General features: G+C 41.8%; 3 protein-coding genes across 8 annotated transcripts in view; 1 reads left to right on the top strand and 2 right to left on the bottom strand.

The window, feature by feature from the left end:
• The first annotated feature begins 93 nt into the window (after positions 1-93).
• On the top strand, positions 94-4,382 carry LOC105704300 (acidic amino acid decarboxylase GADL1). Its single transcript, XM_023432141.1, has 8 exons — positions 94-264; positions 966-1,150; positions 1,890-2,184; positions 2,398-2,586; positions 2,656-2,720; positions 3,266-3,455; positions 3,544-3,713; positions 4,024-4,382. The coding sequence occupies exons 1-8, from the start codon at positions 133-135 to the stop codon at positions 4,268-4,270; spliced, it is 1,473 nt and encodes a 490-aa protein (XP_023287909.1). The 5' UTR covers positions 94-132; the 3' UTR covers positions 4,271-4,382.
• Positions 4,285-7,346, bottom strand: LOC105704325. Its single transcript, XM_012433421.2, has 4 exons — positions 7,257-7,346; positions 6,423-6,623; positions 6,132-6,296; positions 4,285-4,772 (listed from the first exon to the last, which is right to left on the bottom strand). Exons 1-4 carry the CDS (start codon positions 7,305-7,307, stop codon positions 4,476-4,478), a joined length of 714 nt encoding a protein of 237 aa, XP_012288844.1. The 5' UTR covers positions 7,308-7,346; the 3' UTR covers positions 4,285-4,475.
• Positions 7,316-26,934, bottom strand: part of LOC105704321 (A disintegrin and metalloproteinase with thrombospondin motifs 9) — a 44,781-nt gene continuing 25,162 nt past the window's right edge. The window contains exons 5-28 of one of the 6 annotated variants that reach the window (XR_002762167.1): positions 22,356-22,569; positions 21,624-21,822; positions 21,253-21,467; positions 20,911-21,063; positions 20,601-20,750; positions 20,142-20,296; positions 19,339-19,678; positions 19,135-19,223; positions 18,725-19,072; positions 18,496-18,662; positions 18,138-18,388; positions 17,505-17,886; positions 17,144-17,305; positions 16,902-17,042; positions 16,110-16,241; positions 15,872-16,042; positions 15,404-15,622; positions 14,254-14,445; positions 12,970-13,158; positions 12,532-12,857; positions 12,330-12,466; positions 12,059-12,252; positions 10,781-11,648; positions 7,316-7,501 (exon numbers count right to left, since the gene is read on the bottom strand). Coding sequence is in view for 5 of the 6 variants with exons in the window: in XM_023432136.1 (XP_023287904.1) it covers positions 11,559-11,648; positions 12,059-12,252; positions 12,330-12,466; positions 12,532-12,857; positions 12,970-13,158; positions 14,254-14,445; positions 15,404-15,622; positions 15,872-16,042; positions 16,110-16,241; positions 16,902-17,042; positions 17,144-17,305; positions 17,505-17,886; positions 18,138-18,388; positions 18,496-18,662; positions 18,725-19,072; positions 19,135-19,223; positions 19,339-19,678; positions 20,142-20,296; positions 20,601-20,750; positions 20,911-21,063; positions 21,253-21,467; positions 21,624-21,822; positions 22,356-22,569 (4,616 nt within the window). In the remaining variant the exon portion in view is untranslated. Of the gene's footprint in view, positions 7,502-7,899; positions 11,649-12,058; positions 12,253-12,329; positions 12,467-12,531; positions 12,858-12,969; positions 13,159-14,253; positions 14,446-15,403; positions 15,623-15,871; positions 16,043-16,109; positions 16,242-16,901; positions 17,043-17,143; positions 17,306-17,504; positions 17,887-18,137; positions 18,389-18,495; positions 18,663-18,724; positions 19,073-19,134; positions 19,224-19,338; positions 19,683-20,141; positions 20,297-20,600; positions 20,751-20,910; positions 21,064-21,252; positions 21,468-21,623; positions 21,864-22,355; positions 22,570-26,934 lie in introns of those variants that run through there. The other 5 variants (XM_023432137.1, XM_023432138.1, XM_023432136.1 and 2 more) reach the window with 5 other exon arrangements.

The following is a 26,934-nucleotide window of genomic DNA, read 5'->3' as shown; positions in this document are numbered from 1 at the left end:
GGCAAAGTACAGGCAGCTGTACTCATACTCGAAGAGAGTACAATGTCTGTACATAATGTTCTTGGTGTGGGTTGCGCCTAGAGTGGAGGGGCGACCGAGGTTCGCTTCGACATTTCAGTTATACTCCTCGAGATGAGTGCATACGGTACCAAAGAGACTGTGAAGGTCCTGGAGGACTTGCTTCGCATCCTGAAGGAAGAAGACGCCTTCGATATTTCGGGAAAGAAGCCCGTTGTCAAATTTCTGCATCCCCAGGAACTGCAAGTACGCGTTACGATGAATGTCATTGCACTCTCTCATCTCGTACATACTTCGTATCATTTCTCGACACACTCGAATGTGGGGAAATAAAAAATATCTCATGGGGACCTTCGACCTCGGGATATCGTTTCGCCTTAATCGGTCGCGATTACTTTAATCTACGTACTCTCTTTGAAGTTGAGCTCCCTAAGGAAGGTTCTGACATACATGGAATTATTTATTAAAAAAAGTGTTTAATTATTCGGTATATGTAATTCAGAGTAAAGGGTCGTAGGTCATCGGGGGAACGTCACTCTCGTATCGACTTAAGGTGAAGTGAAACCCCTTTCAAATCAGTCGATTCGAATACGACACTTTTTTTTAAGGGTATTAGACCAAACTGTCCGAAACTTTGACACATCACTCCTGATCATCTAAGAATTGTCCTGACACATTCAAAATTTGGATTTTTTGAAAAAATTGTTTAACCACTGCAGTCAATTACGGCACTAGAAAGCATGATTTCTTTATAATTATTGTACGAAAATGACAGGTGGAATATGCCATTTGGGACAATACCCAATATAATTCGACCCAGCTGTTAATATAAAAACCAACGTCGGCAACGTAGGCATTTAGAAAAATCTTTTTTACCGACGTCGATCAAGTTCCTCGACGTGTTTCACTTCACCTTAAGTTCTCCAAAGTTGATGAACTTTGTCTAGGAAACTCTGCCGACGGCTTTAGGAGACGAGGGGGCGACGGAGGCGGAAATAGAAGAGGTCCTTCGACAAATAATTCGCCATTCGGTCAGGACGAACAGTCCTCACTTCCATAATCAACTTTATGGTGGAGTCGACGATTATGGGCTGGCTGGTGCCTGGTTCACCGAGGCCTTCAACACGAGCCAGTAATTTCAACTTTTTACTCCACCCTAGGAATATGGGTCTACGAAGGAACGCGATCTTGGTGTTGTATTTCGAGTGTCAGTCTCATCATAGATCCATACCCAGGGTGAAACAATAGACAATATGTGCCCATAATTATGAAAGTGGTCTAAGTCATATATTTTTTCTTTCGCAATTACATTGAATTAATTTCGTTTGAAATAATATGGCGTGAAATAACTGATAAACTCATTGTTTTTTTTAATTTTGACTTAGACCCATATGTGCCCATAATTATGAAAGTGGTCTAAGTCATATATTTTTTCTTTCGCAATTACATTGAATTAATTTCGTTTGAAATAATATGGCGTGAAATAACTGATAAACTCATTGTTTTTTTTAATTTTGACTTAGACCCATATGTGCCCATAATTATGAAAGTGGTCTAAGTCATATATTTTTTGTTTCGAAATGACATTGAATTAATTAATGAAATAATATGGCGTGAAATAACTGATAAACTCATTTCTTTTTTAATTTTCACTTAGACCACTTTCATAATGATGGGCACATATGAGCCCATAATTATGAAAGTGGTCTAAGTCATATATTTTTTCTTTCGCAATTACATTGAATTAATTTCGTTTGAAATAATATGGCGTGAAATAACTGATAAACTCATTTTTTTTTAATTTTCACTTAGACCACTTTCATAATTATGGGCACATATGAGTACTAATCAACAATTCCTGTCTCTGTCAGATACACGTACGAGGTGGCGCCGGTTTTTACATTGTTGGAGAGGGTCGTCATAGAGCAGACTTTGAGAGTCCTGGGGTATCCTGAGGTCCCTTTCGCTGATGGTATCCTGTCTCCTGGTGGGAGCATCGCCAACATGTATGGAATCGTCCTGGCCAGGTTCAGGAAGCTCCCGGAAGTCAAGGTAAAAGGGTTAAGTGGACTTCCGCCGTTGGCTTTGTTCACCAGCAAAGGTGGACACTACTCCATCGAGAAGGCTGCCCATTGGTTGGGCTTGGGCACTGAAAGTGTCCATGAGGTATGTACTGTCAAAAGACAAGTCCTTAGGACAAAAGACAAGTCGTTAGGACAAAAGACAAGTCCTTAGGGAGAAAAAACAAGTCGTTAGGACAAAAGACATTGCTCGTAACGCAAAGACAATGGACATCTCAAGAACAATTTCAAGCGAAAGTTCCAACAGTGATTAGAGGGTACTTTCGTATCGCCTTAACTCCGGATTACGCTTCTACAGGTAAAGACTGACGACTTAGGTAGAATGGATCTTGGGGACCTGAAAAAGTCCATTGTCAAGTCAAGATCTAATGGACGTGTTCCGTTTTTTGTCAACGCAACTGCAGGAACGACTGTTCTTGGGGCGTTCGATCCGATTTCGGAAATTGCAGAAATCTGCGAGGAAGAGGATCTGTGGCTGCACGTTGACGTTCGTACAAGTATGACCTTAATTTTTAGACATTGTTGAAATACGAATTATTATGGAATATTGTTCTAGGCGTGTTTCGGAGGGACCTTGCTGCTGTCTGAAAAATATCGCGACCGGCTGCGAGGTATCGAAAAGTGCGTATTCTTGTTCAATTTGCATTCCCTAATTTATTCCTTATCATTAAGGTGAAGTGAAACGTCCTTCAAATCAGTCGATTCGAGTACAACACTTTTTTTTAAGGGTATTAGACCACAATGCCCGAAACTTTGACACGTCACTCCTGATCATCTAAGAATTGTCCTGACACATTGAAAATTTGGATTTTTTTTTTTAATTTTTTAATTGTAATCGAATTAGTTGATTCGAATACAACACTTTTTTTTTAAGGGTATTAGACCAAAATCCCCGAAACTTTGACACGTCACTCCTGGTCGTCTAAGAATTGTCCTGACACATTCAAAATTTGGATTTTTTTAAAACATTTTTTAACTGTAATCGAATTAGTCGATTCGAATACAACACTTTTTTTTTAAGGGTATTAGACCGAAATGCCCGAAACTTTGACACGTCACTCCTGATCATCTAAGAATTGTCCTGACACATTGAAAATTTGGATTTTTTGAAACAATTTTTTAAAAATATGAATGAATATGAAAATATGAATATGAATATATTTTAGGTCGGACTCTGTTGTCTGGAATCCCCATAAAATGCTCGGTGCTCCTTTGCAGTGTTCTTTGTTCTTGGTTAAGGGCAAAGACACTTTGCACAAAGCCAACAGTGCCGGTGCAAAGTATCTCTTCCAACAAGACAAATTCTACGACGTGTCATGGGACACCGGAGACAAAAGTATTCAGTGCGGTAGAAAGGTGAATTTTACATTAACAATTATTAACAAGCTCTCTTTGACATCGCCTTAATCGGAACTTCATTTCGAGTCCATTGTTCCGTTTATAGACCGATGCTTTGAAATTATGGCTGATGTGGAAAGCACGAGGGACTAAAGGCCTCCAAATGACAATAGACACTGCCATGTCTGCCGCGGATTATTTTTTAAATAAAATAAAAAATCGAGAGGGCTTCCGATTGGTCCTGGACAAGTTTCAGTGCTGCAATGTCTGTTTCTGGTCAGTGTATTATTTTATGTACTTGAGAAAATTAATATTAGTATAGTCTAAAGTACGTAAATGAAACGTAAAATTGTGCATAAAAATAACTGATAAACTCATTTTTTTTTAATTTTCACTTAGACCACTTTCATAATTATGGGCACATATGAGNCAGTGCTGCAATGTCTGTTTCTGGTCAGTGTATTATTTTATGTACTTGAGAAAATTAATATTAGTATAGTCTAAAGTACGTAAATGAAACGTAAAATTGTGTATAAAAGCATGCAGTCACCTATAATTAATTAATTATAATTAATTGTGTTTCCAGGTACATCCCACCGAGTTTGCGGAAACAAAAGGAGACGGAAGAATGGTGGAAGAAATTGTACACAATTGCGCCGATAATCAAAGAACGAATGATTAAAAATGGCTCCCTGATGATCGGCTACACTCCGCTTGCGCATAAAAATCTTGGAAATTTCTTCAGACTGGTTGTTAGTTGCCTGCCATTAGCAACAATCGAGTCCATGGATTATGTCGTTAAGGAGGTGGAGAAATATGGCGCGGATTTGTGACTGCAACGTTAAAGTCAATTAAGAAACATTTGTTTTATTTCCGAGCACAATCATTGTCCTCCAAGAATTGCCAAGGAAGTGCCTCTCGCAAATAAAAGTCCATAAAATTGAACATAACCTAGGATGATCAGGAAATGCAATTTTATGCCAGCACTCGAACGTCTAAAATGTTACAAAAAAAAATGGAAAAGTCGCCGCCATTTTCTCAGTTCTGGTTCTTCTCGGCTTTTTGGATGCAGTCGAAGGCTTTCTCACGAACTTTCCCGACGCTTTGTGCAACTCTTCCGACAGGCTTTTGGCTGCAAGTTCTGGCTTCCTCTATTATCACTTCCGTGTTCACAGCTTCCGTGTCTTTGGCTGCTGCGACGGCTTTTCGCAAATTGGCGACGGATTCTTCGGCGACCGGCATTTTTTCTCTCACGCATTTTTCGGTCTCGAAGATGCTGATGGAGAAGCACGACGGGAAGATGGAGTTCAGGTACGTCAGAGCTTTGTTGCCAACCTGGAAATTAAGAACATTGTTAATTTTAAGGTGAAGTGAAACACCCTTCAAATCAGTCGATTCGAATACAACACTTTTTTTTAAGGGTATTAGACCAAAATGTGCGAAACTTTGACACATCTAAGAATTGTCCTGACACATTCAAAATTTGGATTTTTAAGGTGAAGTGAAACCCCCTTCAAATCAGTCGATTCGAATACAACACTTTTTTTTAAGGGTATTAGACCAAAATGTGCGAAACTTTGACACATCTAAGAATTGTCCTGACACATTGAAAATTTGGATTTTGTAAACGAATTTTTTAATTCAGTCCATACCAGAACCAAAATGGCGTCGAGCACTCATATTTCGATCGATATACAATTATTGAAGGCTCTGATATGAGAATCGAAAGGGTCAGGACAATTTTACGACAATTTAGAGCACTCTGGTAATCGATAAACTCGCATTTGAACGGGATAAAGGCAAAAAAAGTGTTGTATGCGCTTCTATGCTAAAACGATGGTAATATGAGGTCTCGGAGGGAAAATTTAATTGACCTGGAAATCACAGATGGCGCAGGGTGTCCCTCTGCAGTCAATTAGGGCCCCAGAAAGCATGAATCCAGAGGATTTCTGGAGCTTTACTTCGATTTCTTTATAATTATTATACGAAAACGACAGGTGGAGTACGCCATTTGGTACAATACCCAATATAATTCGATATAGTTGTCAATATAAAAACCAACGTCGGCAACGTAGGCATTTAGAAAAATCTTGTTTATCGACGTGTTTCACTTCACCTTAAATCGTTTAGGACGTCTAAAATTGGTACACCGGGAGAAAAACATCATTGAATCTATATCGATTGTAGATGTCAAAATCCAGTGATCTCTTTTCGATGTTGAACATTTCGTCATACTTTTCGTCTTATCAGATCCAGAAGTGAACCAGGTTATCTTAATGATAACGATCGATTGATTAAACCAATCAGACTCCTTGATAAGGATTTTAAGTAACGAATAGACAGACTCGATAAGCGAGAATTCATTCACTCTACTTGAATTCGTCATTTACAATGTATATGCATGAATGAATTGCGTGTATGAAAATTTAAACGTAAATGTTGAACATTGTTCATTTTAAATAATTTAGGATTTCTATAATTGGTACACCGAGTACACAACGACGACACAATGTGTATGCATGAATGAATTGTGTGTATGAAAATTTAAACGTAAATATTGAACATTGTTCATTTTAAATAGTTTAGAATGTCTATAATTGTTACACCGAGTACACAACGACGACACAATGTGTATGCATGAATGAATTGCGCGTATGAAAATTTAAACGTAAATGTTATAAATAAATAAATTACCCCAATGGCATCGGCAATGTTTGCTTCCAGGGGTTCGAGGGAGCTCAATGCATTTTGTGTGCAATAATCCAATTGGTAAGAAGATTCTTCCTTAAGCTCGTTCAGACTTCTCTTGGCCCTCTCGTAACAAGGGAGAGCATTGTTGCCTGCTTTGGTTGCAGCTTGCTGTAAAAGAAATTGTTAAAAAAATTGAAAAGGTTATTGAGACTTCGGAAAAAATTTGTTACAGGAAAAAGGAGAACAAATTGTTGATTTTCATTGTTGAGGTTCCAATTAGTGAAATTAACTCACTTCAATGTTGCGGAGCACAGGGTTGATTATGGTAGAGATCTCCGTGTTGGCTTTGATTCTTATGTTGCCTAATTTCAAGTTCACGGTGGAGTAAAGTTGATGATGGAGGATCTTCATCTCGCCGATCAGTTTGGTGGTTACCACTTTTAATTTCGCGATTTCAGCGCGAAGGACAACCAAGCTGGTGGTGGCATTGGATGGCTGATAAGACAGAAATTTACATTGTTATCAGAAAAAGCTATCGAAATTTCATATAAATTCGAGCATGATAAAATAAACTCCGAGCATGATCGCATTAATTCCTGAGCAAAATTTTCATGTTTTTTTCAAGTTTGATAAAGCTCACCTCGAAAGTGCAACTCGGCAGAGTTTCGCCCCAAGTACATATAAGAAGCACGAAGAAGAAAACGCGAGTTCTTTTCCTCCGAGCATGATCGCATTAATTTGTGAGGAAAATTTTCATATTTTTTTCAAGTTTGATAAAGCTCACCTCGAAAGTGCAACTCGGCAGAGTTTCGCCCCAAGTACATATAAGAAGTACGAAGAAGAAAACGCGAGTTCTTTTCCTCCGAGCATGATCGCATTAATTTCTGAGCAAAATTTTCATGTTTTTTTCAAATTTGATAAAGCTCACCTCGAAAGTGCAACTCGGCAGAGTTTCGCCCCAAGTACATTTAATAAGCACGAAGAAGAAAACGCGAGTTCTTTTCCTCCGAGCAGGATCGCATTAATTCCTGAGCAAAATTTTCATGTTTTTCAAGTTTTTTTTATTTTTTTTTTCTTTAATTCCTGAACAAAATTTTGATGTTTTTTTTCAAGTTTGATAAAGCTCACCTCGAAAGTGCAAAGAGCGAATAAAAGGCAAAGTGCCACAGCAGCCTTCATGTTGTAGGAATCGACTCCAAAGTCAATATCGATCTCTCCCTCGACTAATTCAGAGTGTCCAGTTGGACTTTTTTCCCTATTTATATATCATCGACATTTATCTGCTGCAAGTAAGATAAGTGAAAGAATTACCCGATTAAATCTTCACGGATTTCTTTCGTATGTGTTGAGCTTCCCCCGTTTGAAAAATCGGCCTGTAAACAGGTGCAAAGTACATTTATTGAGGAGTCTTCTGGAAAAGATTATTATAAAAGGTTATTAATTGAAACAGTTCCGTTATCAAAACTTCGGAGAATTTCAGGATCAGATTATTGTTAAGTGCAATAAAGTGAAGGCTGAAATGGTTATCGACGTACCTTTAATTTCCCGTTCCTCCTCAATAAATTGAAATAATAATTTATAACACCGAGGAAAAAATGTCATTTAACTGAAGAAACAAATTGTCAACAATAGAAACGTTGCAAATTCATTCGTGTTTGCGTAAAATAATTATTCTTTCAATTAACAATATGTTTCCTTGGTTCGATGCTTTTCTTTCACACTGAATAAAAGGAAGAATAAAAGTAATTGAAGTAAATAAACAAGCCAAATAAAATCACGTAAATAAATATTTAATATTGTCGACTTCTCGCCTCCAAGAAACTATCGCTTATATTTAACAATAATTTAAGCCCAAAACGCACGACTTCGTGGAAATAAGAATTACGCGTAACAGAGTTTCCGTAATCGAATGACAATTGAATAATTGCGACAAGCGAACGATAATCGATAACAAAGCCAGTAAATAAATCCCGATAAGGACGTCATCGATGCTTTGTTACGTTTTTAATTTTCAACGGGGAATAAAAAACGAGTCGGTTTGTTCTGCGACGTTGACACGACTTAACAACTAATTACGAGTAATATTAATTACGGCAGTCGAAACGAAACGTTAACTTAGCAATTAATTAATGTCGACTCAAGCGAGTATCGAAGTCGTAGAAATCTCATGATTCAATTATCGAAAGGTTCCTCATTGTCTTTCTGTACAAAAGCGAGATCGGGGATTTAATCCGACAACGATCGAGTCTTTGGATCAATTGGAATCATTCGATTGATCATCATTAAGGTGGTGTGAAAGTGGCGTGGCAGAAATCCCGCGAATGACACATTTCTCTGAACAGGGTGTACCGAATGGTTTCAAAATTGATAACATAAATATGGAGGTCATAAGGAAGATTTCGACACCCATGGATTTGCATATATTTATAAAAAAAAAATGTTTAAAATTTTATTCCGTCTCGTGTCGTAAATTTCGAAGCGATTCGGCGCACCCAGGGTGTGGCGAATTTCCAGTAATTAATTCCACTATCACATCCCCCCATAATCCGCTTATCAGCGTCTTATACTACGGAGATTCGCTCAAGAATTTAAATACACGTCGATCGGAATTTTATCCTGGATTTTGTTTCGACAGGAAGACGTAGAGAAAGCTTTCGAACGCTCTATGTACAGGACGACAGAGGTTATGTACCTAGATTTGTACTTGTACCTTACTTCTAGAGATAAAATACGTCTTTCATCCATTCAAAGACTGGCGATAAAAAATGTCCTTTATCCTGAAAAATTAGGTACAAGTACAAGCAAGTCTCGAAACATGTAGCATACACCTAACGAAGCTGGTTTACACTTTACAAGTACTTCACGCCTCGTACATATCTTTTAACATCGCGTTTCTAAAAATGGCTACACAAATTACGACAAATCGCAGCGACTTCAAACAATTGCAGCGCATGAAAGAGTCATTAATTCTATTTATAGCGACTTCTAATTACCGCGGATAAATCGAGGACTACAATATCTACGCGTCCGATAAATTTGTACAGATCGATTAGCACAGATTTATTAATATTAAACACGTAGCGACCATAAGATCCGGACGGGACGCTGTGATAAAATCTGTTGGGCGGCCATTTTAAATTTTCGCGACAGAAATACGTGAAAAACGAAGAAGAATCCTAGAAAACACTCGCAGATTAATCGTTACATCGATAAGTGCCGATTAATAAATAAACTATTCGTTAAAAGCTGGAACAACGCGACGAAAAATCTTTAAGAAATTCTCGCAATTGTTCTAGAAATAATTAGCTATCTTTACGCGCGACACGACGACCCCGTGCATAATTTCTCGGATAATTCTTATGGCGAAGTCTTTAGAATTATTGAAGAGATGAGAACGAAGGAAGACACTTCCGTTTCTTATATCAGAGCCTTTGATTCTGGTCTGGGATAAGTTAAGTATTTTTTTTTAATTTTTTTCCGAATGTCCAAATATTGAAAGTGCCAGGATAATTCCTAGGTGCTCACGAGTCATGTGTCAGTTTCATACGGTTCGGTTCAATTTTATTTTAAAAAAGTGTCTTATTCTAGTCGACTGGTCTGAGCGGGGTTTCACATCGCCTTAACGAGAGCAATATAAAGGCTGTCGACCTTGCCAAGATTTATGGAGCAACTTGCACGAAGAAACGACGTCTCGTTGCTACTTCAGCTACCGAGATTTTTTCCAAAGCTTAACCGACCTCGTAAATAAAACCATAACTCATAAAGTGATTTCAATGCGCGCCAATTTCGCGTGCAGCCTTAAAGATTTGCTTTCTTAAAGATTAGTTCACTCACAGGGTCGTTTGCAAAAAATTAATCGATAAGTTGTTCCATAAATTCCCGGAGAATGTTTCTTCACGGATGATTCCATGATTAAATAAATCAGGATTGACGAATGCATCGCAAATTACATCGATTGTCTTTGCAGAACAACTTTTAGCCTTTATCAATTCGCCCGTGAAGTTATGGAACGATATTTTCATGGTTCCCATTAAGTAGTCGAAGACAGGATGGGGAATTACATGTTTAGAATCTGTATAAAAGAAAATCCATTTGCGATTTAAGGCTTCGTATTTAATTATTTGTGTATGCATCGGCTTTCTTTTTTATTGAAGGTCGCTGATTGAAAATTCTGTTGTACTTTTGTTCAGGGAAGATAGTAAAAATTGAATCGTCTGTCAAGTGTATAAAATACGTCCGATAGAAAATGTTTGTTACAAGACAAGCGGTCGTTTTGTTATCAACTAATCCTACTTTCGACGCTTAAATAGAAAACGGTAGAGTACGCTATGTCGCCGAACATGTCAAAATGGCGGAGCATTTATGTCCGTCGAGACAGTCATGACATTTTGACATGCAACACGTCATATCTCGAACAATGACAAAGTTACTACATGGCAGTGCATTATGCTAATGGCAATTCGCGTTACGTTTGTAATAAGAGAGCAAGGTACGATAAGACTCCACTTCATGGTAAATTGTTCATGGCGAGAATTACAATGCTCGCATAATACCGCATTACAATGCACTATAAAGTTCCCTTCGGACTGAGATACGAGCACCATTCATTTTTATACGCATTTCTTCCGGTGCGCATTGTTCATCATACTTACTTTGTATTGCTTCTAGTTGTCGCATTATAGTTTCCTGTCCGTATAGTAATACCATTGGTCCAGGGTGCACTGGAAGACATCAATGCCCACCCATCCTGCACAGGCGATGCCGTATCTGCAGGGGAGGCATTCATGTCGCCATTGTACAATGCAAGAGGGATTTTTTCCTCGATTCATTTTTCAAGGGCCTCCAATGTGCATTTTCGGTTCCACGACCATCTTCCTGTCCGTATAGTAATACTATTGGTCCAGGGTACACTGGGAGACATCAATGCCCATCCATCCTGCACAGGCGATGTCGTATCTGCAGGGGAGGCATTCATGTCGCCATTGTACAATGCACGAGGGATTTTTTCCTCGGTTCATTTTGCAAGGGCCTCCAATGTGCATTTTCCGTTCCATGACCATCTTCTAAAGTCGTTGATCAGCTCTTGGAGATCCGACATTATGGGTTGCTGTCCATATAGTAATACTATCAATCCAGCTTGCAATACACGTATGATTCGTTTTGCACGGTCCTCCAATGCGCATTTTCGCTTTTACGACCAGAATGAAGCATCGTCTTCAAAAGTCGCCGAGTCAGCTGTTAGGAATTCGACCGCAGAATTCTCGGCTGATCTCTTCTTCCCTTTCCGTCTACTCTCCCGAGTAATTAGTCATTAGAAATTCGTCACTTGGATTCCTGCTTAAACGAGTGGCAGACTTTTCGAGCTTCGGCAAAGCTGGCGAGGACGGCTTTGGTACACCTGGATTCACTCGGCTTTCATTTTTCTTTCGTTTAAGGGGGTAGCACGTCAAGTTTCAAGCCAGTCTTCGGTATGCAGAATCCGCAATATCCTCCGCATTTCCCGAAAACCCTCTGGTCGTTCTGAAAAATTCCGGATATTTAACGAGACTTTTGATGCCACTTTCATCCCGCCTTAAGGTGAAGTGAAACACCCTTCAAATCAGTCGATTCGAATACCACACTTTTTTTTAAGGGTATTAGATCAAACTGTCCGAAACTTTGACACATCTAAGAATTGTCCCGACACATTGAAAATTTGTATTTTTTGAAAAAATTTTTTGATATTTCGATTTCTTGATATTTATTGTACGAAAACGACAGGTAGAGTATGCCATTTTGTACAATACCCAATATAATTCGATATAGCTGTCAATATGAAAACCAACGTCGGCAACATTTAGAAAAATCTTCTTTATCGACGTCGATCAAGTTCCTCGGCGTGTTTCACTTCACCTTAATGAATTTTATTAATTAATCATTCGAGAACTCACGATTTTCTCGACGCTGACGTAGGCTGTCGTGTCCAGGCTGATCCAGGTAACTTCCGGGGCAAGTTTCAATGAAGTCCCACTGAGATTAATACTAAATCGACCTTGTGGACAATTCGATAAACTATAACAATCTCCAGCTTTCCCAAATTCGACGCGTTTCGCTCCGCTCGTCCATGAGAACGTGTAATCGTTCGCTATAATTAAAAAAATTGTTACAAAAAAATCTTATTAATTATTTCTTTGTCTTTAAGGTAATGAACTTTCGACCTACCAACAATGCGAAGTCTAGTGGGGTCTAAGCGAACTCTTTTGAACATTGTTCTCCCAGAGACGGTCCCAGGATCGGCAACACACATGCAACTATCGTTCCTCTGTCCATCGAAAGGACAACTATGTGGATTTAGTAGTCTAACGATGTTAAAAGAAAATGTCAAATTAACGAATCCGTGATTGTAGGAAATCTAAGCACGTACCTCTTGTCGTAGATTTCCGCAAAGTTCTCCCGATCACCTGCAGGCAAAGTCAGATATTCCCGAGGCTCGTCGCTTGACATCTCGTGGCAGTAAATTGACATGTTCCTTCCACCTACGAGCAACATGTACTCCCCATCTTTGCTAGATTTAAACCGTCTTTTCGCCTCTTGACAAGTCAATGGTCCACATCGACGTTGGTTGCACTTCCGTTTCCTTTGCGGCTTGAACGCTGCCGGACAATTGAAACGTGGAACCTTCTTTCCGTTTCTGTCGTGACAGAATAGTCTGCGGACTTGTCTGCCTTTTCTGCCACATGGATGACTGCACTGGAGTGCCAAAAATATATTATAAACATGCCCACTTCGACCATGTACGGGGAAATGACAGATCGGTTGGAATAACTGCTAAATGTCGCGAGGGAATTATTATTAACAATACCTTTTTCCAGGGTCCGGCTGTCCAATAATAACGATCGCTGCACTCTCGAAGCTTGCAAGGCTGTTGAGAAATTGGCTTGTCAACGTCTTGACAGCCTTCAACAGGAGTTGGGTCCATCCACCCAAAACGATTGACACGATGACAAGTGACAGCTCGCCTCTGCACCCCGTCTCCACATTCTGCCGTGCACTGGATAAGGGAAATCCATCGTAACACATTTTTGCAACAATCGATATCATAACTTATACCCAAACATCAGTTTTATCGACCCATACATTTAATTAATTACAGGGGAAAGTAAATGAAGCACCGATAAGCAGAGTTAATGCAGCATAAGCGGAACTTTGTACGGTTAATCGTATAGCCGAAGACGTGTTAACAACATTAATTTTTCAAATCATATGTTCATTACTTATAGGGAGAGGTAAATTAAGCACCGTGAATCGGAATTAGTGCTGCATAGGTGTAATCTGTCTGGGTCTTATAGTCTTATGAAACATGTAAGACCAAGACTTGCCTATACTTGAAGGAACAATGTCAACACTCTACCGAGCAAGATCAAGACTCGAGAACAAAGTTAAGACTAAGGGAAGCAAAAACAAGTCCAAGACCAAAACTGTGACCATCTTGATCTTGGTCTAGTATCTGAGGATCATCAAGGAACATCCTGGATAGAGGACACGGGTGAACTTTACCAAGAAAGGGACTTGCCGAGGACAATAAAGTCATCAGGACGTGGATAAAGGTATGCAAAACAAGTCCAAGACCAAAACTGTGATCATCTTGATCTTGGTCTAGTATCTGAGGATCATCAAGGAACATCCTGGATAGAGGACACGGGTGAACTTTGCCAAGAAGGGACTTGCCGAGGACAATAAAGTCATCAGGACGTGAATGAAGGTATGCAAATCCAAGTCCAAGACCAAAACTGTGACGATCTCGATCTTGGTCTGGTATCTGCTGTTCATCATCAAGGAACATCCTGGATAGAGGACACGGGTGAACTTTGTCGGATAAAGTCCTCTCTTCGCTCCCGTCACGACTTGCCGAGGACAATAAAGTCATCAGGACGTGAATAAAGGTATGCAAATCCAAGTCCAAGACCAAAACTATGATCATCTTGATCTTGGTCTAGTATCTGAGGACCACCATCAAGGAACATCCTGGATAGAGGACACGGGTGAACTTTGTCGACTAAAGTCGTGACGGGAGCGAAGAAGGGACTTGCCGAGGACAATAAAGTCATCAGGACGTGAATAAAGGACTTGCTGAGGCATCAGGTACCTCGGACCAGGCGCCTTCTTGCCATGTATAGTCACAGGGTACTCGCTGGCAAGGTCTCTGCGATTTCGGCCTGGAAAGTCCGAGTCTCGAGCACTGCTCGTCCGAGACCAGCACCTCGGCTCCTCGGGATCCGCTCTTCAAGGTGCATTCTACCTTGCGCGTCTTAAAGCCGCTTCCGCAAGATTTCGAGCACTGCGAACAGCGAGTGGTCACCGGAAACTGCATTCGCATATCAATGTGTGCCTTCCAAACCTAATTCCCGCGATCTCTCACCGCGACCTTAAGGCGTTACGAAAACGGCATCCGATCGATTATGCAACTTTTATACCAACTGAAATTTTATCTACGAGTTTGGAATTTTACCACATGAACGTGTAAGTCCTAAAGATGGTTTCTACTCGCGAAACTTCGATTTTAAATTTCTTCTTTCTAGAAATGTAGAGCGGTTTCGTAAATCCAGTTTGGAGAAAAGTCTCATAAACGAGATCTTTTTTTACGCCACTTTTGCATCGCCTTAATGTTTCACTGTCAATTACGATAATCCGATAACTTTGCTATGGTCTGCATGGAGGAAGCTGAAGCATTGTAAATGTTATCATCCACTCGGTGCGATGACATCAAATGATATTGATATTGATGATCGCAGAACATTAAGCTCGTCGCGAATTATCGATCTCGTACTTCAAACTTTGAGGTTCACTTGGCTAAGACTATTCACATGCAATGTGCACATCGAAGGACAAATGTCAAATGCTTATATGTTAACTTTTTAGATAATCGAGATTTATCTTTTGTTGAGAAACTGTAAGGAGATTCGTATGACAATAATTGTTGCTTCTGCTTTACCGGGATACAAATTTAATTTAATTTTTTTTAAAATCAAATTATGGCAAAGGATCAACGAAATTAAAATTGCGGCGCAGAAAAATAGCGAGGACAAGTATTCTTCATTTTATGTAAAACAAGGTTCACATCGAACAAAGGTTACTTGTAGTTCCAGTAACAATTCATTTTATGTAAAACAAGGTTCACATCGAACAAAGGTTACTTGTAGTTCCAGTAAAAAATTTCTTTCTCCCTGCAGCAATTCTCGACTTAACAAATTATAAATTAATATTAATAATTACCGGAAATTAATATCAATGCTTACCGGAGTCCAGTTGGACACTCGCCATCTGCGATGACCATTGACATCCGGAGTCTTTTCTTTGACATTTGTAATATCTTTCCTGCATGCAGATTTTCGACATCTTTCAACATGTCGTGGTTTCTGCTCGGAAGAACATTCTTTATCGGGCAGAACTTCCCCACGGAGACTTTGACATCGAACTTGACGATGTTGAAAGCCATCCCCACACTCGACATCGCACTGTAAATGAAAAGGAAGAAATAGAAAAAAGTCACCCTTAAGGGGATGTGAGAAATAAAATTTCACACCCCCTTAAAGTGACTTTCTAAGGAGGGCCTTCGCGATCACGTAGAACTTTCAAATAATTCGGTGCACCCAGTTTGGAGAAAAGATTCATAAATATTTTGACATTTTGAGATATATATACATTGAACGACTCTTTCATGTCACCTTAAGATGACGAATTTGTAAAAGTCTGGAGACGATTACCTCACTCCATTCTCCGGTGTTCCAGAGAGGACAGGAATGATGATTGCAGGACGCCATTGATCGGGGTCTTCGTTTTGGATCGCAATTTTCATCCGAGGAAACTGCCCCAGTTTCTATTGAAGTGCACTTCACGACACGGTACATGTAGCCTCCGTTGCAAGGTTTCGAGCACTGGCATGTTTAAGAAATTTAGGGTTACTAACTGCACTACTACTGTACTTTATTTTTTAGTACTCACGTCGCCAAAACTGCCGGTTCGCCATTTATAACCAAAGTAGAAGGTGATGCCGTTACTGTCGATCTCATTGTCATGTTGAGCTACTTCATCTTGAGTGGGGTCCGATGAATAAGTTATCGTTGGCAAACTGGGCTGCATAGAAAATCGTTTGGTCAGATGGGAATAGTGAGTGTTAATGTGTTGAAATCTATACCTAGGTGCTACACATTTGCAGTATTTGGTAATACGTGTATTTTAAGGTGAAGTGAAACACGTCGAGGAACTTGTTGTTTCTTTTCGATAATTGTATATCGATCGAAATATGAGAGTTTAACATCATGCATCGATCTTAAGGTGAAGTGAAACATCGATGGACCCCCTGCGCCATCTGTGATTTTCAGGTCAATTAAATTTTCACTCCGAGACCTCGTATTCCCATCGTTTTGGCATACAAGCGAATACAACACTTTTTTTGCCTTTATCCCGTTCAAATGTGAATTTATCGATTACCAGAGTGTTCTAAGTTGTCGTAAAATTGTCCTGACCCTTTCGATTCTCATATCAGAGCCTTCGATAATTGTATATTGATCGAAATATGAGAGCGACGCCATTTTGGTTCTGGTCTGGACTGAGTTAAAAAATTCGAAAAATCCAAATTTTGAATGTGTCAGGACAATTCTTCGATGTGTCAAAGTTTCGGACAGTTTGGTCTAATACCCTTAAAAAAAAGTGTGGTATTCGAATCGACTGATTTGAAGGATGTTTCACTTCACCTTAGTAAGACGAGTCGAAGGAGTGAATGATTTAACGTACCACAGTGGGGCAAGGCTGAAGATTGCAAGTCTTCCTGTCCATTGGCTTTTCGGAAGGAGCACATCCTTCTGTTTGAACACCAGCGGTATCCTGGCAAACCACATTCCTCCTGGATGTTCCCTCTCCACAGGACACGGAACACTGAAAAAACACGCGAGGTCGGATAATTTCAATTGGATCCCATTTCACCAGAACATGCCGATGAGGAAGTAAGAAACATGGATTACGGAAATTGTACACACCGTACTCCAGTCACCAGCGTGCCAGGAGTGACAAGGACCTGCATTGCAAGTTTCGCTCACACCTTGAGGAGATCCTTTGCAGTAACTCTTGGAGATGACTCTGTTTTCCACCTCGCACCAGTGTGCCCTTTCCCGTTTTCCCACTCCACAGGTGACCGAGCACTGAAAAATTAACAACAAATGACGAACGGCGATTTGAAGTCTGATGGGTTACATCAATTTCTACAGCATCCACGCATCAGGTAAACCCGATCAGTTTGCACAAATCTGGGGTTATGTGATCGGCTCCTTCTGCAGGGAGTTAAACTTTAAACCTAACTTCTAAACGTTAAACTGGAATGGGATTTAGTTGTATCCTCACCGGTGACCAGTCTCCCATGGACCACTTTGGGCAAGCCTCTTGTCCACAGATTCTCTTCAGCAGTTTCTCCCCCGAGATGCACTTTTCATCCGGCACTTGTCGATCGTTAGAGTCGACGCAAGTAGCCGTTCTCATTTGGATACCACCACCACAAGTGACGCTGCAGCTGCCCCATTCCCCATACCTCCAGTGAGCATCCTCGCAAGACCCAGTGCAGGACTCCAGCTCAGGAGGTCGCTCCAAATGTGAACAAGCATGCTTTGGAATGATCCTGGGTGGATGGGTTCCCAAGTTAGAAATGATCTGAATGCATCTGGACGTCACCCTGCGTGTTCCTGGTCCACAATGACTGGAGCATTCGGACAAAGACGTGACCTGCCACCTGGAAAAGGAATGCCGGATGCAAACTTCGTAGGAAAACATCAACGGAAGTACATGAAACATCTCCAGGGTCTGATCATCAAGACCCCCGGTGAGGTGGTCTGAAGGAAGCTCCCAAAAAATGCGATCATCGTTCCCATCATCGGCACTTTTCTTCATTTTAGGATGTCATCGTCCAGGGTTAGAGGAATGGTGGAGTTTCAATGGCCACCAGCGCTTCTAGAAGACCAACGATCTATCTGGACCACTTACTGCAGCGTGCAGTGGGAGTTGCACATCAGTGTCTCCTCCCGGGGCTTCTCGTCGGGTCTGCAGTAGTCATCGGAAACCACATCCTTCTGTTCCGTGCTCCTGCATTCCGCTTTCCGGTGCTTGGTGCCTTGGCACATCCGGTTGCAGCTGGACCAGTCGCTGAGGATCCAGGTGAAGCTGTTGAGTATCTTCTTCGGGACCGTGTATTCGTACGAGATCTGCGGTGGATAGACGTTCCCCACTGATAACACCTACGGATGTCATCCGTTTGGATCAACAACATCCACGCAGGCGATACGACCTAGCGAGGTAATTTCTGAATGAAGTCGAAGGCAAGGAGGAAATAAGGTTCCATTACCTCCAGGATCAGATCGACGTTGATGGGTCGTGAGCTGTTGAGGCGCTCAACGACGGATTCTGGTCCACTGTATTCGATCGTGATCCCGGGATGAACTGGGTACTTTCCCTGCATCACCATGAAGTTCCCGTTCAAAATGTACTTCCCGTCTTCGCCGATCCTAAGTGCTGGAAGCAAATCATGTTCCTCTTTTAGGTGTTCACAGCTAATTCACGGTTTATATTTGTACCTAGGTAGTTGCTGTCATTCTGGGAGCCTCCCCAGCCATATTGCCTGATGTCGATGTAGCTGCTACCGGCAGGGATCTTGGTCACCCTGGTGTACCCGTAATTGCTGGAATTGTAGGAGCCCGTGATTCTTTGGCAAGTCGAATTGTCACCTTTGCAGATGCCGCAGGTATCCAGCTCGGCTGTGGAGTTCAACATGTGATCGCACCCTGCCGGCTTACACCGACCATTAACGCATATGTGAAAGGAATCCGGGCCGCAAGGCGTTCCGTCAATCACCTTGTCTCGCAGCATATAATACTGATTACTTTCCACCTGACAGTAGAGTTTGCAGCGGTCTTCCGGAAGTACTGCAATTAGATACGCGAGTTATACCTCCACCCGCTCCCTCGTTCCACGTTTGGACACTTACTTCTCGTGTATTTTGCATGCCACTTGACATCCCTGGCCAGGTTTTGGATGTTAAGATTGTTGTTGTCGAATTTGGCGCACTGCTCCTCCCTGAAAATAGGAACAGGATTGGCCATCGGCATTTCAGTTCGGTTCATCGGTTGTTTAAACATTCCCGGAGGAGATGGGACCCCTGACCGTACTTTGTCACCCATGAATCTCTCACCTAAAGTCCGATGCTTTGGACGGACACTCTCTAGTTCCGCAGCTGCGGTACCGGACGCGGTCGCCAACGCAGTAATTTCCGCCATTCTTAGGTGGAGGGTCGTTGCATTCCCTGACTTTCTGTTTGACTCCACCTCCACAAGATCTGGAGCACTCGCCGTAGCGACTCCAGGCACCCCATTGCCCATCCACGGGCTGGAGGTTCCTCCGTGACACGCATTCCCCTCTGTGGCACCACATCTCGAGTCCGCACTCGGTCCCATCAGCCCAGGGCATGTGTTGGGTGTGACACTGCTGCTCCTGGTCCCAGATCGGTGCGGTGCACCACAGTCTTTTGCACACTGCCTGGCCGGTAATCAACCACGTGCTCAGTTTACCCTAATTCCTCCGACACGTACCCACGAAGTGGACGCGAACCGAATTTCCGGGCCTCGGTACCCTGATAGGACCTTCCGAAGGCCATCGGAGAACGTCCACCAGGGGAATCAGCTGATCATCAGCTCTACAGAACGCGGCATTCGATCTGGGAGAATTTATTAATCAGTCTATCCGCGGATCAGATCTGATTTCCAATCGATTGGAATGAGAAATTTGGCGTCATCATCAGCTAAAACACCAGGAGTTGGGCATGGGAGGAAATTTCTTGCTTGCAGATTTCTGCATAGCTATCGGACAGGCGACGAAGGCCGTTTTAATGTCACACGGCGGTTAGGACTTTGGAATTTGGCGTGGGTGGTTTTACAGAGTCAAGTCTCGGTTGGAGAACTCCGATGACCACCGAGTGAAGTGTGCTGCGTTACTTACCATCACTCACCATGTACGGACAGATCATGGACCCTGGACCAAAGACCAATTCGCATTGTTTGTTCTCCGAGTAGTCTTCACCAGGAAGTCGGGCAGTGTTGGACCTGGCCATCACTTTGCTGGGCTCGTCCAGCAGGCAGTTTGCGTTTCCTGCCCTGCAAACAATTGGGTCGGTTTCTTTGGACTCTCGGGAGCAACAACAATCGCGGATTCCGCTTCCGATCGGGCACAACAATCGAACGCAGCCTCCGGAGGGCTCGAACCGTCTTCGATCAGCGAAACCGGATCTCTATGCGAGAAACGAGTTTAGCTGGTAGCTCTAAAAAACTCCCGCCACTTCTCTCCATTCTCTCTCGTGCATTACGTCTCCTCTTCCCTCGTACAGAGCCCGGCAATAATTGCGGTTCATTCTTGGGATTGATAGAGGCCTGGGGAAGCTATCGATGACAAAGTACTCACTCTAAAAACTCGGTAACGTAATGCCGCGAGCATTTGGACCACTCCCAGGGGAAGGTGTTGTCGTCCAGCATCCTGGACATGACGTTGTGTACCCCGGAGTGGTTTCGGTAATCTTTGCATCTAGGGTCGTCGTCATGCGGCATGTTCAGTCTGGAATAACCGTAAACCACCGAATAAGTGTAAACCCCCTGAAATCCTTTCGATGTTAAGATAACCCCAGATTATTTAAGACCACACCAAACCATTCGCTGGTTTTTATTGCCAGACCTGGTTTTTATTTAAGGAATGGATAATTAGTCAATGCACTTACACGTGCCCGATTTCGTGGGCAATCGTAAAGGCTGCTGCTAGTCCGTTGTCCTGAACGATCGCACAGGATGCTCTTGGGTAACACATCCTCCCCAGTTCTGCCAGTCCCAAAGTGTCGCATCGTTTTTGCTCAGGATTGTGGCACAGGTTCTCTCTGGAAGGCGGATTTAATTTCGTTATGGCTTCGTTAAGGCGGGACGAAAGAGACCTCTTCGAGGAGAGATCAAGTCTTTCCTCCGAATTGGATGTATCGAATTGTCTGAAACTTCAGGATCCGAATACGGAGGCTGTAGGAAAGGTCCTTCTTAGTTATTCTTAACACCCCCTTAAGAAATATTTTAACCTAGTGAGGAGCAGGGCGGCGTCGTGATGCTCAGGGGACGACTCGTCTGGATTGTTCAACTTTTGCCAGTAACAAAATTTCTTCAACATGTCCGCGGCAGAGATGCCGTCACTTTCCGAGTCCCTCGTGCCGAAGATTTCTTCGGTTTTCACGATTTTCATGACAGCGATGCTGATCGCGTTTCCGATCGAGGGGTCCTTGTAGATCCTCGACACCTGAAAGAATCGTTCATGATACTTTTCTTTGATCTGGGATGTATCGACTTATTTCAAACTTTAGAATGTCAATGTGGAGGCCATGAGGAAGGTCCCGCCATTCACGAAATTTTGTTTTATTGTGTATACAAATATACAGAGGAACTAGGTACTCACCGTGCTCATGAGGACCAGGATGTAGCTGAAGAGTTCGCTGCCGTGGTACTCCACCATCTTGGCGTCGGCCACTACCATGATCTCGATGAAGTATTCCCTGGGAAGTGCTCTTCGGGGTCGCCAGCTGTAAAAAGGATCCGTGCTGAAGTCCGAGTCCTGCGAGGTAGAGTACGCTCTTCTAGGCTCTACAGGGTAGTACCTGAAAATCGTACAAAGTGTCTTGAAACATGGAAGGGCACTTCTCTAAACTTTCACACGTTACAAATGCACCTGAAAATTGTACAAAGTGTCTTGAAACATGGAAGGGCAGTTCTTTAAACTTTCACACGTTACAAATGCTCCTGAAAATTGTACAAAGTGTCTTGAAACATGGACGGGCACTTCTCTAAACTTTCACACGTGGAATAAAACGTTACAAATGCACCTAAAAATTGTACAAAGTGTCTTGAAACATGGAAGAGCACTTCTCTAAGCTTTCACACGTTACAAATGCACCTGAAAATTGTACAAAGTGTCTTGAAACATGGAAGGGCACTTCTCTAAACTTTCACACGTGGAATAAGACGCTATAAATGCAGGGCTTTAGGCTTTTTCATAAATCGCTGTAGAAGCGTTTCATTCTTCGAACTGCCGAACAAAAATTAAGGCCATGCCTCGTCTTTATCCAGAAACTAGGTAGAGTCTTGCGTCAAGTCCTCGTAAGAGCGGGTAGTGTTTAAAGAGTGTAAGAACCTTTCGTAGTGAGGATCATTGAGCACCAGATATCGACGATGCTCGTCCTGACTGACGAATTGCTCGTACTCGTCCTCGTCAAAGTAGTTCTCTCTGGAGTCGTCCAAGGATTTTTTCTCCATCAAGGACCTCCGGTCTCGGCGATTTCCCACGTAGATTTTACTTCCGGAGCCATTATCGGTCAAAGGCGATGGCGGATCATTTGTATCGTAATCTGCAAAAAGCGTATAATCATTTGGTACCTTATTTACCAGAATCGCAATCCCTGCGAGTGGAATTGCAAAATCGGAGATCGATGACAAGATGGCCGAGGACTTTTTAAACCGCGGTTAAATTAAACCCGCAGTTAAAAGGAGGCGAGAGAGGAGACAGAAACGTTACCTGCACCGATATTCGTTGTTACGGGGGAGTCACGTATCGTACCTCCGTGCACTTATCAGGGGCACGTAGGGTCTAGGATGTATTACACAAGAAAAGTTCCGGCACGAGCATAGGTTGGCTTAAGAGCGATAAATTATATCTCCGTCTCGGCATGGTGTCGTTCGCCGCGTACAACGACTACGCGGCCATTTCACGACATCGTGACGACATTCTTACGAGCCCTCCAGAAAAGAGTTACGACTTGTGGGTGAGTCAAAGCCTCTCAGGTGACATTTTCAGGGATGACATTTCTCCACCCCGGGCGAGAGTCCTTTAAAGTGAAGTGAAACATCCTTCAAATCAGTCGATTCGAATGCAACACTTTTTTTTAAGGGTATTAGAGCAAACTGTCCGAAACTTTGACACGTCACTCCTGATCATCTAAGAATTGTCCTGACACATTGAAAATTTTGATTTTTTGAAAAAATTTTTGAACTGTAATCAAATTAGTCGATTCGCATACAACACTTTTTTTTAAGGGTATTAGACCAAACTGTCCGAAACTTTGACACGTCACTCCTGATCATCTAAGAATTGTCCTGACATATTAAAAGTTTGGATTTTGAAAAAAATTTTTTAACTGTAATTAAATAAGTCGATTTGAATACAACACTTTTTTTTAAGGGTATTAGACCAAACTGTCCGAAACTTTGACACGTCACTCCTGATCATCTAAGAATTGTCCTGACATATTAAAAGTTTGGATTTTGAAAAAAATTTTTTAACTGTAATTAAATAAGTCGATTTGAATACAACACTTTTTTTTAAGGGTATTAGACCTAAATGTGCGAAACTTTGACACATCGAAGAATTGCCCTGACACATGCAAAATTTGGATTTTTCAAAAAAATTGTATAATTCAGCCCAGACCAGAATCAAACTGGCGTCGAGCTCTCATATTTTGATCGATATACAATTATCGAAGGCTCCGATATGAGAATCGAAAGGGTCAGGACAATTTTACAACAATTTAGAACACTCTGGTAATCGATAAACTCGCATTTGAACGGGATAAAGGCAAAAAAAGTGTTGTGTGCGCTTCTATGCCAAAACGATGGGAATACGAGGTCTCGGAGTGAAAATTTAATTCACCTGGAAATCACAGATGGCGCAGGGGGTCCCTCTGTAGTCAATTAGGGCCTCAGAAATCACGAATCCAGAGGATTTCTGGAGCTTTACTTGGATTTCATTATAATTATTGTAGGAGAACGACAGGTGGAGTACGCCATTTGGTACAAAACCCAATATAATTCGATATAGCTGTCGATATAAAAACCAACGTCGTCAACGTAGGCATTTAGAAAAATCTTCTTTATCGACGTCGATCAAGTTCCTCGACGTGTTTCACTTCACCTTAACAGCTAAACTTATGATATCATCGATAGGATAGCATCGTATGATGCTTGAAATCCTTGAAATTTGACCACGTGTATATGGAGACTTTCAAAATGGTCTTGGCAAGCACAAAACCCAAAGTAGAAAGAAGAAACTCGAAATGGGTCTCTCGGAGATGCCGATGGATCTTCAACAGTGGATTCGTTGTCGAGGAAGTCACTGTGCCAGCTCTGTGTCTTGTTAATGGACTCGGGGATGATCTCTTCGAGGCTGATCGATATTACGTCAATGTTCAACCTTGAACGACGAGCATTTAATGGCGACCCTTTTCATGACTTCCTTTAAATTCATTTCTTTTCTCCCTCGCGTACAAACTTGGGCTATAATTACGTCGAGATCGCTTAGGAAGATCACTATTAACACGTCAGATCCTTTTAGTTATACGTTATCAGGATTTATATTTGTCGGGCAATAAAGATCTGGATTTTGGCCAATTTTTTAGCCATCTGTTCGCCGGTAAAAATAGAGAACGGGCAGGGATTCTTTTTTAAGGAGTGCATCTGCTTTTTTCTCTGTGCTTCCACTCAAAGGTTCATCCAAAACGGATAAGTTGAAGGATGTTCTCTAGATCTCTGAAATTAGACTTAGAGGTACAAGTGCCCGCAACATCTGTATATTCGACCTTAAGGTGAAGTGAAACATCCTTCAAGTCAGTCGATTCGAATACAACACTTTTTTTTAAGGGTATTAGACCAAAATGTGCGAAACTTTGACACGTCACTTCTGATCATCTAAGAATTGTCCTGACACATTCAAAATTTAGATTTTTCAAAAAACTCAGTCCAGACCAGAAGCAAAATGGCGTCGAGCTCTGATATTTCGATCGATATACAATTATTAAAAGCTCTCATATGAGAATCGAAAGGGTCAGGACAATTTTACGACAATTTAGAACACTCTGGTAATCGATAAACTCGCATTTGAACGGGATAAAGGCAAAAAAAGTGTTATATGCGCTTCTATGCCAAAACGATGGGAATACGAGGTCTCGGAGTGAAAATTTAATTGACCTGGAAATCACAGATGGCGCAGGGGGTCCATCGATGTTTCACTTCACCTTAAGATCGATGAATGATGTTAAGCTCTCATATTTCGATCGATTTACAATTATCGAAAAGAAACAAGAAGTTCCTCGACGTGTTTCACTTCACCTTAACCCAAGTAATACCAATTTCACGCGTCAGCAAATGGAAATCGATTACCGCAGGTATAATATGCAAAATACTCCCGATATGGAATTTCTCCGCGGGTCAAAGGGTGCAGCTTCTACTTCTAGAAAGGCAAAACTTATTGCCGTTCGCGCGTTTAACGACGTTGTTCAAAATACAATAGAAGACCCCGGGGCCATTATCGACGTCAGGTGTATCGCAAAAAGATAAGTCCAAGCCATCTCAAGTCGGGAGAAAAATGACGGAGGGTAAAACCCTGACCCCCGGGATGCACTTACGCGCACTTATGACACTTTTATGCACCGAGGACTCGGAGTCGAATCCTTTTGTCGTCCTTAATGGAAGAGGTCTTATCCCTCTGTAATATCGCTGATACATGCTGCGTTAGCAGGTACATGGCTCGGATATGCCATAATTAGTTACCTGCAAGGGAGGCTCAACTTGTCCGACGAGAGTGGACGGTCTAGAGTGTGGTACCTGACTTTTTACAGGACCTCTTCCTCCTTCTGACGCGGCAATGCGTCATTTAAAAAATTCAACGCTCTCCCTGATAAACTCTCGTCGCCGATTAGCGGACATTAAACGGGGTAAAGAGAGGGACGCTTATGATCCCGGCTGTTCACACTTTGCAGAGTCTTTACATTGCGGCGGTAAAGAGCCATTTCGAGAGTAGACACCGTAAGAAGTTCCCCGCTTTGCGATCGTAAGATCCCGACATTGCTATGGTAAATGCAACATTCTTCGGTGATTTATTCGAGGATAGGAAACCCCATAGGACAGTGGTTCGTAACCCTTTGAATGTCTTAAGGTGAAGTGAAACACGTCGAGTAAAAAAGATTTTTCTAAATGCCTACGTTGCCGATGTGGATTTTTATATCGACAGCTGAGTCGAATTATATTGCGTATTGTACCAAATGGCATATTCCACCTGTCGTTTTACTACAATAATTATAAAGAAATCCAAGTAAAGCTCCAGAAATCCTCTGGATTCCTGCTTTCTGAGGCCCTAATTGACTGCGGAGGGACCCCCTGCGCCATCTCTGATTTCCAGGTGAATTAAATTTTCACTCCGAGACCTCGCATTCCCATCGTTTTGGCATAGAAGCGCATACAACACTTTTTTTGCCTTTATCCCGTTCAAATGCGAGTTTATCGATTACCAGAGTGTTCTAAATTGTCGTAAAATTGTCCTGACCCTTTCGATTCTCATATCAGAGCCTTCGATAATTGTATATCGATCGAAATATGAGAGCGACGCCATTTTGCTTCTGGTCTGGACTGAGTTAAAAAATTTTTTTGAAAATCCAAATTTTCAATGTGTCAGAACAATTCTTAGATGTGTCAAAGTTTCGGACAGTTTGATCTAATACCCTTAAAAAAAAAAGTGTTGCATTCGAATCGACTGATTTGAAGGGTGTTTCACTTCATCTTAAGCCATCTTGAATGTTGTTTTTCTTGAAAATATGACACGATTTATTGGAAGCCTCAAGAAACTTGATTTTTTTTTTCCTACAGTTTGCAATTTCCGAGTCTAAAAGTACCTAGAGCATCGCACTCGTCTCGGACTCGTGAATAACCGCTAATTTTACGGCGGA

Source organism: Orussus abietinus, unplaced genomic scaffold, assembly GCF_000612105.2.
Source record: "Orussus abietinus isolate OABI.00-Male unplaced genomic scaffold, Oabi_2.0 scaffold118, whole genome shotgun sequence".
Lineage (NCBI taxonomy): Eukaryota > Metazoa > Arthropoda > Insecta > Hymenoptera > Orussidae > Orussus > Orussus abietinus.
The sequence above is the reverse complement of the archived record's forward strand: the minus strand, read 5'-3'. Positions and strand labels throughout refer to the sequence as shown.